At 40.0% G+C, this 17,036-nt stretch overlaps 1 protein-coding gene across 1 annotated transcript in view; it reads left to right on the forward strand.

Moving 5' to 3' along the window:
* The first annotated feature begins 8,158 nt into the window (after nucleotides 1-8,158).
* The window catches only part of igdcc3 (immunoglobulin superfamily, DCC subclass, member 3), an 81,317-nt gene continuing 72,439 nt past the window's right edge, over nucleotides 8,159-17,036 (forward strand). Inside the window, exons 1-2 of the mRNA XM_033620654.2 lie at nucleotides 8,159-8,473; nucleotides 13,180-13,485. Of these exons, the coding sequence (XP_033476545.2) occupies nucleotides 8,407-8,473; nucleotides 13,180-13,485 (373 nt within the window). The 5' untranslated portion in view covers nucleotides 8,159-8,406. The remainder of the gene's footprint in view (nucleotides 8,474-13,179; nucleotides 13,486-17,036) is intronic.

Below are 17,036 nucleotides of genomic sequence, written 5' to 3' on the forward strand. Positions count from 1 at the left end.
AATGCACTTTACTGTAGACTTGATGGATTACTTATTGTCCCACAGTGACTTTTTAACACTGGCACTATAATTGTATGCAGATACTTTACTCACTTTTGCTAGCTAATTGACTTATTATAAAATTAGTAATGCATGACTCTTTATTAACACTTTTATTAACTTAACTTAGCACTTTAGTAATTGCTAATATTTGTATCTGCAGACATGATGGATAATTAGAAAGTGAGAAACTATTTATTTCATTTCATTTATTAATGACTTGACTATTAATCTCTCATCAGCAAGAGATTTTCCACAACCTGGCAACCCAAAAGATGCTTATATAAGTGACTTGTAACTGATCCCTAAAATAGATGATTCATTGTCCATTAATAAATACATTATTTTGCCTACAATTTCAAACCCATTATCAGTTATTTATTAGAAAGTAGCACAGCAAATTTAATGTGTATTGTCTTGCAGATGCAGTTGAATCCAATAATTGTTTTGTTTCTTCCATTGTAAATCATGGTAGGTGCATTAGAGTATACGACTGTCATGTACAACCACACCACAAACTGCAGCCTCAAAAATGGATCAATGAACTAGATAAGCTTTAAAATTATGACAGGGTTATTGTGCTGGATTCCATACAGTATACTGAACATCATATTATATCTATTCCATGTTAGTCACACTGCAATAAAACACATCCGATCATATTTTTTCCTATTAAAAATCATCATCATCACCGTCAACATAATCTCTCTGTCAGAACATCTCTGGGTTTGCACAGACCAGCTCAAGAACTCATAAACCACACTGTACCAATTACCAGAGGTTAATGGTAGGGCTGGCCTTTCTGGTTTCAAATGCCCCACTCAGCAGATTAAATAAATACCAATGAGGGCCTTAATTGGTGTACACTGTCGTCAACTAAAATCACAGCTGCTTGTTTCAGCTGATACTGAAGCTCTCTTTATCACTTAATGGAGGCACTGGCTACAAATCCCTGATTCCCTGAATAATAAACCAGTAGTAAAGAATACTGGAAAAAATATACACATAAAAGGAGTAAAATCCACCTATTATTTTCCAGCCTCTCCCTCAGGGGTGAAAGACATAATTCAAAATCCTGTTTAAGTAAAAGTACTGATGTATTATTAGCAAAACATAGCACTTATCATGCAGAAAACTGGCCCCTGTGAGTGGTAGGATATTAGTTAAACAACCTAAGACCTTTTACAGCATTTCACCGTTGTAGCTGCACAGCTTTTGTTTTTATTCTGTGAAATATTGGTTAATTTCCCATTGTTTGGTCTTATACTGTTCTTATAATAAACAGTTATTTTTGAAGGAAGTGCTAGCAGACAACTAGACACTACTTTTGTTGTAACATAAAAGTGTATTATGAGCTTATCCTGTCTTGTATGTACAATCTTAATCTATAGTTAGCTAGCAGAGCAAAATGTAGGGTACAATTTCCTTCTGGCGTGTAATGGAGAAGAAGTATAAAGTAGCCTAGCATGAAATGGACACACTCAAATAGAGCACAGTACCTCAAAACAGTCTATTCCATACTTACAGAAGTATGTAACTGCAGTATAGATGGTCTTTCCATAAAACTGGGCTGTCTCTGCAGTAGAAAGACACAAATGCCTTTGAAATTGGTGCTAAATGACCAGAGAAAACCGAGAAAAAGAGCTGTAGCATTAGCTTTTACTCAAGAGGTAGATAACCTACAACTACCAGAATGCACTGCGCCACAAGGGAAACGTTTGTCCACAGGAAACAATATGGCGGCGTGTTGGTAACGAACGTTACTGAATAAGAAAGGTAAGCTGATATATGTTTATCTAGACTTTTTAGGCGAAAAATAAGCGACACAGTAACAGAACGTTGGTTTATATTTTATCAGCACTGCTTAGTTTTTACAATTTGAGTAACTGAGTAGTTTTAGCCTCCATTTTTACAATACAGGAAACAGGTTGGTGCCACCACTTCATGAATTCTTATATTACAACCGAACACTGCGCTAAAATATGTTTCTGAAGACATTTTAGTTGAGGTAAAGGCAATACAGTAACATAGCCTTGGTTTATATTCAGTTCTGCTTAGTTTATCTGCTTCTATACTTATTGTCCAGTGGTGGGGGCAGGCATATGAAAATGCAGTACATCTGTACTATATGAGCTAGTGCCATTTAGTTGAACTGGGAGATGAGCAGAGAGATGTGGGTGCTGGTAACAGGGCTGCCAACTTTTGACTTCAGCTTGGAGTGAGATTTGTTAAAAAAAACATGTAATTTAAAACAATTTCCTGCATTTCTACATTTCCTGCATTTCTACATTTCCTGCATTTCTACACCACTAACCTCTTGGGTTAAGACAAGAAAGAGCAACCATGTATAATGTTAACCAAAAATGTAAAATTATATTACTAGATTTCAGCATTGAGGTAGTTACATACATAATCCAGACTAAAATCCATGGCCCCGAGTGCCTGTCGCTAGTGCGCATCTTAATGTGTCGGGGAGTGAGGTTTTACGCACAGCACTGTACCTGCTGGCTACCGCTACACATAGGCATGCCAACCTAAAAACCTATTATTGGGAATCGTGAGAAGGTGTAGTGTAATGTACTGATTTACTGAAGACATATACTGTACCTTTTAGTTGACTTTTAAAAGATACGTGTTGAAGCAATGTACTCTGTGCATTGACAAATTACACACTGGTTTATTATTTCATGTATTCCTATGACACACACACTCACTGAGCATTTAAGCATTGTGGTGGAGAAGTACCTAGGACTCACTGTGAATCATTTCTAAAAATAGCATGAGGATGGGTTCAGAAAACACTAGTGGAAAGTTAGGGGAATTGCAGTTTGTCCTGATAATGACCCTAGAGGGGGAAGGACTAAAAAAGTGCAAACTCAGCAGAAATGTGACACCGATATGGTGGGAAGGACTAAAAAAGTGCAAACTCAGCAGAAATGTGACACCTTTATGATCAGCACCCAGTGGAAAAGTTTAAGGAAAAGAGATAACTCGGCAGAAATTCTACGATAAAAGAGCGAGCGCAAACAAAGAAATTTCAGTCTTGCTCCGGAGCTTGACTCATTGAGTTGTGATGTGTTTGTTGCCTGCGAGCACATTAAACTCAGTTGTATCTGATTCTACGTGTCTCCAGTGATTTTTTTGACCTCTGAGTATTTGAGTTTTTGATATCTAATGGAGGACAAAGAAAGTCCGTTTGAGAAGAGAAGAGCGAGGTCGCGAGCTTTCTGGCACGGCTCGGGACCTTGACTTTTTTGCTTCTACATAGGCGACAGAGACACAGAGCATTCCCGTAACCATAGTAACTCACTCGCTCCTGCCTGTGTGCGCACGGCATGAAAGGAGAGGAAGAGACGCTGACTGAGATTACTCGGAGCAGCATGCATGGGAATAAATTACAATATAATAGATAAATTACAATATAATAGATATATTATCTTATCTTCTCTTATCTTATCAATATCTAATCTTCCCTTTATGTCAAAGATCCTTGAGAAAGTAGTCGCAGACCAGCTGTGTGATTTTCTCCAGGATAATAATTTATTTGAGGAATTTCAGTCAGGATTTAGAGTGCATCATAGCACTGAGACAGCTCTAGTTAAAATTACAAATGATCTTCTGATTGCTTCAGACAAAGGACTCGTCTCTGTTCTTGTTTTATTAGATCTTAGTGCGGCGTTTGACACAATTGACCATCAAATTCTACTGCAGAGACTGGATCACTTAATTGGCCTAAAAGGTTCAGCACTAAGCTGGTTTAAATCTTATTTATCTGATCGTTTTCAATTTGTTGACGTTCGTAATGAATCATCCTTACGTACCAAAGTTTGTTTTGGAGTTCCGCAAGGTTCTGTGCTCGGACCAATCCTATTTACTCTATATATGCTTCCTTTAGGTAACATCATTAGAAATCACTCTATAAATTTCCATTGTTATGCGGATGATACACAGTTGTATTTATCGATGAAGCCAGAAGAAAGTAATCAATTAACTAAACTCCATAACTGCCTTAAAGACATAAAAAATTGGATGAGCACCAATTTCCTGATGTTAAATTCAGACAAAACTGAAGTTATTGTTCTTGACCCCAAACAACTCAGAGACTCTTTATCTGATGACATAGTTTCTCCAGATGGCATTGCTCTGGCCTCTAGCACTACCGTAAGAAACCTCGGAGTAATATTTGATCAAGATTTGTCTTTTAATTCTCATTTAAAGCAAACCTCAAGGACTGCATTTTTTCATCTGCGTAATATTGCGAAAATTAGGCCTATCCTGACCCGAAAAGATGCAGAAAAATTGGTCCACGCTTTTGTTACCTCAAGGCTGGATTACTGTAACTCTCTATTATCAGGTAGCTCTAGTAAGTCCTTAAAAACTCTCCAGCTAATTCAGAATGCAGCAGCTCGTGTACTAACAGGAACTAAGAAATGAGATCATATTTCTCCTGTTTTAGCTTCTCTGCACTGGCTCCCTGTAAAATCCAGAATTGAATTTAAAATCCTACTGTTAACTTATAAAGCTCTAAATGGTCAAGCTCCGTCATATCTTAGAGAGCTCATAGTGCCATATTATCCCACCAGAACACTGCGCTCTGAGAACGCAGGGTTACTCGTGGTCCCTAAAGTCTCCAAAAGCAGATCAGGAGCCAGAGCCTTCAGCTATCAGGCTCCTCTCCTGTGGAATCATCTTCCTGTTACGGTCCGGGAGGCAGACACCGTCTCCACATTTAAGACTAGACTTAAGACTTTCCTCTTTGATAAAGCTTATAGTTAGGGCTGGCTCAGGCTTGCCCTGTACCAGCCCCTAGTTAGGCTGACTTAGGCCTAGTCTGCCGGAGGACCCTCTATAATACACCGGGCTCCCTCTCTCTCCCTCTCTCTCTCTCTCTCTCTCTCTCTCTCACTCTCATCCTATTACTGCATCTTGCTAACTCGGCCATTCTGGATGTCACTAACTCGGCTTCTTCTCCGGAGCCTTTGTGCTCCACTGTCTCTCAGAATAACTCATACCGCAGCGGTGCCTGGACAGTGTGACGTGTGTGGTTGTGCTGCTGCCGTGGTCCTGCCAGATGCCTCCTGCTGCTGCTGCCATCATTAGTCATTAGTCATACTTCTACTGTTATTATACACATATGACTATTGTCACACAAGTATACTGTCAGATATTAATACATACTTTCAACATATTGTACCACAGTAGCCAGAACTATAACTATAATATTATTACTTTCATTAATGTTGTTGTAAGCTACTGTCATTACCTGCATCTCTCTCTCTCTCTCTCTCTCTCTCTCTCTCTGTCTCATTGTGTCATATGGATTACTGTTAATTTATTATGCTGATCTGTTCTGTACGACATCTATTGCACGTCTGTCCGTCCTGGAAGAGGGATCCCTCCTCAGTTGCTCTTCCTGAGGTTTCTACCGTTTTTTTTTCCCCGTTAAAGGGTTTTTTTTTGGGGAGTTTTTCCTTATCCGCTGTGAGGGTCTTAAGGACAGAGGGATGTCGTATGCTGTAAAGCCCTGTGAGGCAAATTGTGATTTGTGATATTGGGCTTTATAAATAAAATTGAATTGAATTGAATATCTGTATATTTCTTGCTTTCCCCCTGATGACCCGAATAACACAGTGCTGCTGCGTTTTGCTGCTCTGTCTTGTCTGTCCGTGCGACGTCAGTATCCTCTTTTCACGCCAAGACGTTATCAGTTATGAATTTAGTTTTCACTGCATGAGAAAATGGACATGTGGCATGAGAGCGTGTGAAAAGTGTCAATTGCATGAGTCTCACGGTCAATGCGCGAGAGTTGGCAGCTCTGTGGTAAGATGGAGGGAAGTTTACCACAGTTCATTTACACATACTACCCATATTGATATGATGCAACGCTGCTTGACAATTGGTATCCTCAAAAGTATCATTTTAAGTAAATGCAGGGTGCTTTAATAGCCTAACACCCACTGGAGGATAGCACCAGTCTTTAGAAACTACTGAATGTACTTCAAATCTTCCATAGTTTGTTAATGATACCTTAGCATGTGAATGCTAGGCTTTGGCATCACCCAACCAATGCTTCAGCACTTCCAGAGTGAGTTATATTTCACATATATCTCAGGGACATGTTCTTTAGACGATGGATGCTTTGTTGAGTCCCTGGCTTTTCATCAGGGCCACTTACAGGTCACAAGCTCCACTTTTTTAACACTAACATAAATAGCAGGCTGTAACATTGAAAATAAAGGCGAAAACGCTGCAGAGTAAATGTGCTTTCACTTTAATTTCTGGGACAGTACAATGAACACTTTAATATGAGTACTAAAGTGACTGCATACATGATTAATTAAAGACGTTAAATAAGTAGATTTGTGTTAACTTACTTTTTAACAGTGTGCATGCCTGTGAGTTGATATAATTTCAGTCCCCTATAATGTTTCTGACTGGCTTTTCTCTCCTTATCTCTCTCTTTTTAACTTAGAGTATTGTCACTGGTACTTGGTACACATAATTTTCTAATATAATCAGTCATACAGATGCATTAGGGCGAAGAAAGGAAATGAGAGCCATTTTAGTGTGATGAAGTACCCATAGAAAAACGCCTGTTCATCTAATCTTAGATTGGAGACTGTAAAATAATGATGGGTGCACAGAGACTTTGATTTTTTTAAATATTTTTTTAGACCTAAAGTACATTTTTTCTCCACTGGGGGAGCTGGAGTACATCTAAACAAGCTCAGCTTGGTTGTAATTGTGTGTCAGAGGTTTATTTATCATACCACATTCACTTACACTCAACCATGGGCTTTGCATTAAAACACCACAACATATAATTCCATATTGCTGTTGTTATTGTTCTCCAGTTGAAATCAATTACATAAAGTAAGTAGGGTTTGGACCGCTGGTTGGACAAACAATGTCAAGGTATCATCTTGGACTCTAGGAAACTAGGATGGAAATCTTTTTCAGTATTTTCCTGATGTTTTATAGACCAAAACGATAAATGGTAAATTATTTAATAAAGAAATAAACACAATAAAAATAATTATAATGAGCTGGATAGTAAATACTAAAAATGTCCATTGGTAGCAGCCCTGATTGCAAAAGCCTAATAAATAAGAAGTAAAAACATCTATGATATAGTATAATATATATGTAGTATTATTATAAAGTGGAAGTTGCAAGGTGAGTTTTCAGTGAAGCACCAGTTGTCTATTTGTCACGTGATACCACATAGGTGCATCCATTGTGATATTAGATTAGTGTACAATACATTACCTCATATATGGGACTAGACATTGGCCAATTCAATAGCAAAGTAATAGCTTTTTTATTCATTTATTTATTTATTTATATTTTAGTTGAGATTCAAAGTACGTGTTTCGCCCACTAGGGGGAGATGGAGTACAGCTAAACACCCGCTGCTTTGTTGTAACTGAGTTTTAGAGGTCCTCCTTGTTTATTTATGATATCAGCCTCACATGTGTGGAGCCATAAAAATAAAACACATCCACTTCACACAATTTCATAATGCTGTTTTTATTGTCCTTCTGAAACTGAGCCTGCTTTTAAAAAAAATATACAAGCAGCTGCCATGTGTTCAGTGCGGACAATGTGCTTTATGGATGTTTTTGTCATTTTTTTAACCATATATTTTGTTAACACATGTGCAACCAGTGACAGAGGGAAGATTTTACTGGTTATAGTCTGTTTGATTGTTAGAAACATTGTCAGTGGCATTTTATTACATCATAGTTGTGCTGTTATGGTCATGAATATCATGTGTTTTATTTTATTTTTTATAATAGCAGCCTATTACTAACTGTATTGTTAGTAGTGTTTTATTGCTGGTGTGTGTGTGTGTGTGTGTGTGTGTGTGTGTGTGCAGGAGTAGTAGTGGCTGTTTTGTTGACATGCAGAAATCATGCAGTTTGTGCAGGTTTCTCATGCGTTGGGTGCAAAGCAGTCAGCAGTCGGCTCTTTTGTTCCGAGAGCAGATTCAGCGACTGTGTGTGTGTGTGTGTGTGTGTGTGTGTGTGTGTGTGGTGTGTGTGTTAGAGAGAGAGAGAGAGAGCGAGAGAGAGAGAGAGAGAGAGAGAGAGAGAGGCTGTCTTTGGGATACAGCAGACTGAGTGAGTGAGGAGGAGAGGGAGCGGGATGCTGACAGATTCCTGATAGATGGCTAAAATGGCGAAAGCGTGTTCGACCCCAGCGAGCCACCAAACTGTAGCAGTGTAGGTCGGAACATGTAGTAGCTAAGGCTGGATATTTCTCGTGTGTGTGCTTTTCTTTTTTAAAAAAAAAACACTCCCTCTTCGTCTATTCACCTCACGTTGTCTTCTGCAAGTGCTGGAATATTTTCTATAAGTGTTTTAAATGGCATCCACAAGGCGCCGCCGCCTTGTTCCGTGCTTTTTGGGAATACTCCTAAACGCTTTAATCGGTAAGTGGAATTATGTCATTTGCCCGAACACAGAGAGGAGAGTACAGTGCTGCAAGGTGTGATAGCCTTGTGGAGGATAACTGCTGTTAGAGCTCTCCGGAGCTTGGTGCATGCTGCAAGCAGCGATAAGTACGCTGCTGACCAGTAACCCTGAACTTGGCCCCTCTCCTATGACCGTAAGTATTCCGGCTGTAAATGCGAATGCGAAGGCTGGTGCTGGAGCCGTGTGCACTGTGGAATTTGTACCTGCAGGTTACTGAGTTACACGCGGATACTTATTAGTGTAAAGTTAAATTTTTGTGTGCATCCTGCAGAACTTTAGATGTGAAGTTCCTGCATTGAGAAAGTCTTGTGATACAAAGAGCAAAAAATAGTTTCACAACTGTAGTTCTGCTGTGTTAGAGCCACTTTCCCACTGTTACTGTTAATCACATGGTCTCAATATTGCAAATTCAGCACTGAGGGAGGACATTAGGACCCATTACTGTAATACTTATGACACTTTTAAACCAAATGTAAAGATATTGTATTTTGTACATGCATATAGGCGTTTGAATTTCATTTTCCTCAATCAAAATATCCTGCTTAACTCTTAAAGCTAACTTTTAAAGCAGATGGAGTTTCATTTCATATCAGGGGACTTCTAAAGTGGAGTTCCTGGCTGGTCAGTCCATAGCACACCTCCGCATGGCTGGGCGAAATGACAGTGGTTATTGCTCTGAGGATAAATTAAAAGACTGTGGTTATTGCCTGCTGGGGAGAATATTTGTACAGATTAAATGTCAAGACTGTCCCTCTCCTCCTTTTCAAATTTCCTTTTTTTTGGCCCTTTGTTCCCCATGATAGACAGTTTCTCTCTCTATGTGAGGCCCCTTAATTCAAAGGCAGGAGAGAGTATTGAGTATTTGCAAAGCATACCACACAGGGACCCACAATGGCCCCGACTGGAATCATAAAGGCTAGTACACAGTGGTTCATAACATGTTCAGTCAGAGTGCTGGGAACAAAAACTTCAGAAACACAGCTCGGTGATGGATGTAGTTCCAATCTATCCATCGGATTAAATAAACGGAGCTCTTTTTCCCCGAGTCTGCCTTCGGAGATTAGATTTGGTTAAGATAAAGGCACTTTTTTATGTCATTTAAAGCAGAGTTGATAAGAAGCAATAAGGAGAATATCGGCATTAGATCTCTTATAGCATGAAGAGCTGAGGCAAAACACTGTAGATCATTCAGAAGATCTCATGATACAAGCATATGAGTTTATCAAAGGACAAGTGTTTGCTTTGAGTGGACTGACTGAGTTGGCTAGTGTCTGTTGCTTTAGAAAGACGGACCGTATCAATGTTCGGTCAAAGAGTGAGAACTTTTACTCAACTTCACCAACTGTTTACTGTACATGCCTGCTGTATGTGCCTATGTCTACCAATTAATTTGAATCTAAAGTGACCAGAATGTATTAGGTGTATAGGGTTAGGACTTTTATAGAAAGATACTACTGGTAAATACTTCTGTGAGAGGTAAACCGTGCAACAGCTGCCCCATCATGTCCACACACAGACTATTTCTCAGCATTCATGTGTTGTATTTTACTACTAATCATCACTGAGCTGCTGATATTATAGCAAGTGAAAATCAGACTACTTAAAACATGCTCATGAGCATTAAGGTAGCTTTAAATGAAAGGGTTTTGATTAATAATTTACCCAGCACAAGCCTATAGGAGGGAACAAGACTATCAATGCTGCATGCGTGGTCTTCCCCCTGGAAGTAGAATAAATATTGCCTCAGCGCCAGACACTATAGACTTGATAAAAAAAGAAATTGAGCTGCACTGTTGATGTTCTTTTTAGCAGTTCATTTATGCTGGTGGCTCCCTGCTGTTTCATCTATACTCATAGAGCCTCCATGATCTAAATGCAAATATGTGACTTTTGCTATGCATGCCAGAATACATGTTTGAAGTAATGTTTAATGAGTTTATAAGTCTGTTTCTATATGATGTTCAAGGCTCATGTGGAATATAGGTGGTGTGCATTGTTTTTTTCAAAGAGCAAATGCTGCTTCAGCTTTCCATGTATAGTTCAGTGACATTAACGGAGGATAAATCCAGAAAACAATCCACCTTTAAAGCAATGATGCAGCCTGCAGCAGCCTGTCATAGCACATTTAACTAATAATTTAAAGGATATTGTATGTATTGTTATGGTGAGGAAGAGTGAGCTGCAACAGATGGATGCTGAGAGCGTAAGGAGTCACAGCAGTTCATTTAGCAATAAAAACTCCAAATCTATAACAAAATGGCTATTCTACGATGTTCAGTAGCATTTATAAGATACTAAATCTGACCATTTCACAGCAGTTTTTTCATAAACGCACCATATGATATGATGCCAAGCAGTTGTCTTAGCTGCCTGTATGAAGCCAGTGGTGTGTCAGTCATACTCATGTCTGCTAACTACATCTGTCTGTCAGTAGCTGCTGGTGTGTGATCCTAACTTTACTGTTGCAGCAGTAAACCTCTGTGCCAGCCAGCCACACTTATCTGTCAATAGTAAGCCAGAGCATGAGCCACACTTAGCCAACACTTGTCTCTGATCTCACCCGGTAATCCGACATGCTAGTGTCTCTTTTCTCCGCATTAGGATGTGTGTGTGCGTTTCTGTCCATCTCCTTATCTAACCATGAAAATCCACGCCTGTACAGATTCATGTCAGCGGACATGTGTTTCTGTGAAGGCGGTGTTCTCGCCACCAGTTTCCACAGCTGTGCTCTCCTCTCTGCACACACACACACACACACACACACACACACACACTCTGGATGCTCAGCATACACAGATGGCCTTTAACCTAAACTATCGCCTGTTTATTTTGTCCTCTTATCTCCCTTTTCTCCTTGGATCTGTCAAATGATTCAGTGTTATCTTCAAAATGACTTTCTTTAACCTGTTTCACACTGTTGTTTGTAACCTTCCCTCCCAGAGCACAGCACAGCATTGCATTAGCCAGTCACTCTAGCAACATGCTTTATTCATTAGGAAAGTCAAAGCCCAAGAACTTTCACATTGTTCCGGCTAATGGAAGAAACTGATTAACTGAAGTCATGAGGAAGTATATACAACATCAATAAAGCTGCTTAATCAACCCCAAATCGATGGCATTGTATCACATTGAGCATTGAACTGTTATTAACCTGTTTGCTGCAAGGCGTGATAACATTGACTAACATCATTTGACAGCTTTGAAAGCTGAAAAACAAAGCCTCCATTATCTTTCAGTCAGTATGATCTAATGTAAAACAGTCATGTGTTGCACATCCTCAGATTTTTCCAGAAGCATTTGGCTCTGTATATAATACTTACTTTATTTGAGAATCATCCGGGTAACATGAAGTGTGACTGACTGGATGTATGGCTGCAGGCTCTTTGTATTATTTTTTTCTTTCTTTGATGGCTGCTTCCTGTGTGAAAGCGTGATCTCTGTAGGACCAAAGGAGATGGCGCTCTGTGGCCAGCATCATTTTGGAGAGCAGCAGCCCAGGCAGGGGGATCACCGCCTGCCAGCTAAGGGTTAAATATTTCTCCACCACCACCCCCTTGTTTTTCACAAGTGGTAGCACTGATGTCTCTCTGGTCCCATGGCCATTTACTTTCCGTGCTTGTTGAGTGAAAAAAAAGGGGTTGGGTGGGAGGGGGGTCACATAAAGAAAGGATACAGAGCAAGAAGAGAGGGAGAGGAAATGTTTCTTTGCATTATACTCCATATGTGATCTTCATGGAGGAGTGTGTCAATGAATTCCTTGTCTGCACCTAAGGGGAAGTATTCCTCGGCTGGAATTTGAGGGATGAAGCCGGAGGTTCTCTGTTTTGACCCCTGTGCTTTGCCCCCCCTCTGCTGCCCTCCCCTGGCCCCCCTCCCACCAGATTCCAGGGCCTGGGGCAGAGACTGGTAGTGCTTAGTCCATCAGCCGCTGAAACATGATACCAAGAGAGCCCTCTAAGCTCCTCTTTTATAGTACCGAGTCAGGTCAGGCTGTTTACATCCTTTATTTATTGTTCTCCTGCTCCTACCTCTTTAGGAACTGCAAATATGAAAAATCAAATCATGTCATTATAAAGTGGAAAGCATCCCTACAACAACAAAAAGTAGTTGCATATCATTTTGCGTCGAGTGATGAAAAAGAGCGCAGTTATCACAGTGACAAAGTTTCTGCCATCGGTTACAGCACATACAAGGCAATGCATGTGTGCCTGTGTGTATAGTACAAGAGTACACATGCTCACATGGTGCATTCGATCTATAGCCTGTGAATTCCCTTGTGACTGTAGCCTGGAGGTAGCCCAGTCAAGGCTTTTTATTTGTGAGCTGTAAGGCCTCGTGAGCAGTTACCAGTGATATGACATGTTGAGCATTCTTCCTGTTAGTTAAGGTGCGAGGGATGATATGAAAATGATATTTAGTCCCTCATGACCCTGGAAAGTAATAAGCATGTATGGGAAATGAATGAATGGATTGATGAATACAGCTTTAGTGTTGCCGTTAAAAGTCAGAATCTCAACCTGTAATCTTAACTAGAGTTCACTTGTTAGCTTTTTCTGGAGCTTCAGTGGAGGTTAGTCATTACAACTGAGCAAACTCCATCTGCTGAGGAAAACTATAAGCTGAAATAGCTACTGAGTTATCATTTGTGTGTATCTCTCCTCAGGTGTGATGTGCGAAGCAGAGCTCTCCTTCACACTGGAGCCCACTGACATCATTGCTGTACAGGAGCAGCCCCTCATGCTCCACTGCCAAGTGGACGGCATCCCCCCAATTACGACACAGTGGAGGCACAACGGCCTGCTGTTAACTCAGGATAAGCATCACAACACCTTCATCAACGGCTCGCTCCTGATCGCTCACTTCCAGAAGACCAAATCCGACGGCTCGTCTGATGAGGGCGACTACGAGTGCGTGGCCGAGAATTCTTTTGGGCTGGTGGTGAGCCGCAAGGCCCGTATTCAGGCAGCCAGTAAGTCTCTTCTCCTGTCCTATAGTGATGCACTTGTGTGGGCTGTATGTGGTTAGAGGGGCCTTAAAAGTTGCCTGGATTCACTCCAAACCCAATTAAAAGAATAGTTTGACATTTTTGGGAAATGATTTGCTTTGTTGCCAAGGGTTACAGATGAGAAGATCAATTCCACTCTTATGAATGAATGAATGAATTTATTTTATTTTGAAAATAAAAAAAAATAAAATTTAAAGACAGAAAACAGAATACAAACAAAAAAGAACAGTGTCCGAAAAGGAGCAGGTAGAAGTAAAACTTATATGACCTACCCCTTTCTTACTTATCTATTAATAAATTAAACAACTTCATAAATCAATTTACAACCAAATATAAACACACAAACAAATATCCCCAATTTATTTACAACCCAAATTAAATATATACACATTCATCAAATTATTTACAACCCTAATATCCACCCAGTGTTTTTTAAAAAAAATACTAATAAAAAATAATAATTTAACAAACAAACAAAATCATCCCTTAACGCAACCCCTCCTCAACCATATAATTCCCTAAGATTTCTTTTTTGTATCGTTTTTTAAATTGATTTATATTCGTGCTTTGCTTCAACCCATCACCCAACCCATTCCACAGATCCATCCCACCAACTGTCTGTTCAATATTCACCAAGTTAGCTTAGCTTAGCATAAAGAACAGAAAGCTAGCCTGTCCAAAGGTAACAAAATCCACCCAGATTCTCCACTGGTTGCCTGGCAACTTCACAGTGACATCAAGTTCAAGAAGTAACTGTGCCAGTCCAGAAAATAGTCCCAACACATTCCCCCCCGTAACACCACAACATACTGTTTTCACACTCTGGTTTTTGTTCTGATAAAACAAATTAGATATCACATGTTAATTAGTGAGCTTTAAAGATGCTGGCAGGCAGACCGTTGGCTCTTATTTCATATTTAATGTGCACACATGAGAGTGTTATTGATCCTCTTATCTAACTCTCCTTTAAGAGATATCTTAATTTGGTTTTAATTTCATTCCACTTTTTGAATCTGTGTCTTAATTTCGGTTATCTTTAAAGTCTTATTTTATCATCGTATACAGTAGTTTGCCTGGGCCTTGAGTCTCAAGTGTCAAGGAATCATTATTGATCAATGCAGACATACAGAAACTGCAGCCACAGCCACTTATTTAAGTTTGATTAAGTTGTGATCTGTGTTCCCTACTAATGTAAACATTGTAATTGAAATATCGCCTTAAGTTATCACATGTCAGTCCAGTGCGACTCATGAGGGTATTGCTGTGCTGTAAATGTGCCGAATCTCCCCGGCTGTGGAGTCCTCTGAATATTTTAATATGATTCTTTGAGTGTAATGAACTTTCTGATGCTCATCTACAGTGTTGCTTAGAAATTCAAGCTTTGGAGTTGAGCATTAACAAGCGCTCATGCTGAGAGTCTCCAAGCTGCTTTGTGAGAGTGCAATAAGCTCGAAGCAACCCAGCAGCCCACTCAGTGGTGGAGGCATCAAGATAAATCTTCTCTGGCTTGACCACCAGATCTATTATTTGAAGTCTGTCTTGTTCAACATTAAGTTCTCAGCGTTGTTGCCATGGTTCATTTACAACATTTTCATCATATCAGAGTGGATCTGACTCTCTATACTCCCCTCTCCTCTTTTCTCTCACTCACATACACTGCGTGTCTCAACTTACTTTAAATCAAAGGCATCAAGGATGTGCACATTCCTCTGTGGACATGCTGAGATGCTGCAGCAGCAGCTTTAGTGGTACTGTACTGTCGCACACTGTGCTGAGTTAAGACTTTTTGAAGCCTCTGTTATATATACTCTGTAAAACAGAGATGGACAAAGGCTCGCAGAAGCCTGTTGATTCCCGGGCTGTGTGTAGACAGCACACTGCTGTGCTGTTGTGGCCGATACAGCTTTTCCACTCAGCGGGACTGGGAGGTTAGCATGGATGTCTCACTGACCGAAGGGAAAAGTCACTTCGGCTCAGAGGCTGGCGCTGTCAAACACATGCAACCTTTTAAGGCCTCCCCAAAGGGTCTTTCTTCTCAAAGGTCAGATTGTAGGCGCTATTTTATCACCTTTTTTAAAAGGAAATCTGCATCAGGAAAAAGTCTTTGATATGGTCCCCCTATTTTTTATTTCACTTTTTTTTTTTTGGTAAGAAAGCATTGGAAAAATAGAGACACATAGATTTTTGAATGCAGAGTTTATCACCTATACAGGGTGCAGAGAAAATAATAGAGATAACAATTGCCCTGATGATTTGTTCTGCAGTGACATACAGTGGATTATTTATGGCTTCAATATGTGGCAGCATTCACGTTATTTATTTTACGTTTTGGTGAGAATCTGTTTGAGTGCCAGATAGATCAACTTGTGCTCCAAGGTGCAATTTTAAGTTGGTGTACACTCTGAAATGGATTAAAGTTTGATGCATATTTCAGTGAGAACAGTGCTAGCCAGATTTTGAGTATGTCCTGCTCTGGATTTCGAATATTAATTTGGTGAATGCATTGATTAAAGTGAAAATGTGTTAAGTACAGAGTTGTGATGCGGTGCAGCCACAAACCATGCAACACTGTCCCTCATTAGTCTGTTGTCATAAAATAATCACAGCCTATTTTAAGATGTTACAGTATTGTTAACTCATGCTTCACAAATTATTCCTTGGATGTAGTATTCAGAAAATTCACAAGATAAGATTGAACTTCATTAATCCTGAAGGAAATTCTTGTGCCAGAGATTGCTGTAGAATAGAAACATCTTTTTTAATTCATGGGTTTAATACTGCATGAGCACGAAAAGTAAAGGATTATGCAAGCGTAGAGCAATCCTCCACTGCTTGTGTGTATCTGAGAAGCTGTGATGTGAATACAGATTCCAGTGAATGAACCTGACATGGAGCACACCTCAGACTCAGTGGCTGAAGTTCAAAATCATTCACGGTGGAAATAATCTGTTGTGGCTGGGCTTCGCTCTCCTGCAGGTCCTTTCCAGCGTTTCCGCTCGTCTTGTATTGATTAGTAGGGGACTGAAGGATTACTGAAGCTCCCATTCTGACCCTTGAACCCTGAACTTTTGGGTCGTATTTAGCAGTCTTTGAAGGCGAGGCATTGAATGAGTAGAGGCTCTGCTATAATGATAGTCTGTCCCCTGTTAATGGAGTCTCACTTCTATCGAGGCAGCAAGAAGCCATCACTGTGGAAATAATCCTCCTGAGACCCTTCAAAGGGGAGATAAGAACTTGTGGTTGTAAATGTCCCCATGTTACCCGTCATTACCCACTAATACCCTCTCTGTTTTGGAAGATTTTCCATAAAACAGTAATGTTGGTATTTCACTGTGGGCTTGACCATGTTTGAGTTTACATTGTTTTGCAGTGCATTAGGAAAGTGCCCTCTTCATTGCACCATTAGTTGTGGTAGTTGACTTCCAGCGTTCTTGTGCTTTCCCTGTTGTGTCACATAAAGCAGAATCACATAATTCCAGCGTTTATAAGCAGGCATAACGGCTTCCCCACCTGCA

Source organism: Epinephelus lanceolatus, chromosome 2 (assembly GCF_041903045.1).
Source record: "Epinephelus lanceolatus isolate andai-2023 chromosome 2, ASM4190304v1, whole genome shotgun sequence".
In the NCBI taxonomy this organism is placed as follows: domain Eukaryota; kingdom Metazoa; phylum Chordata; class Actinopteri; order Perciformes; family Serranidae; genus Epinephelus; species Epinephelus lanceolatus.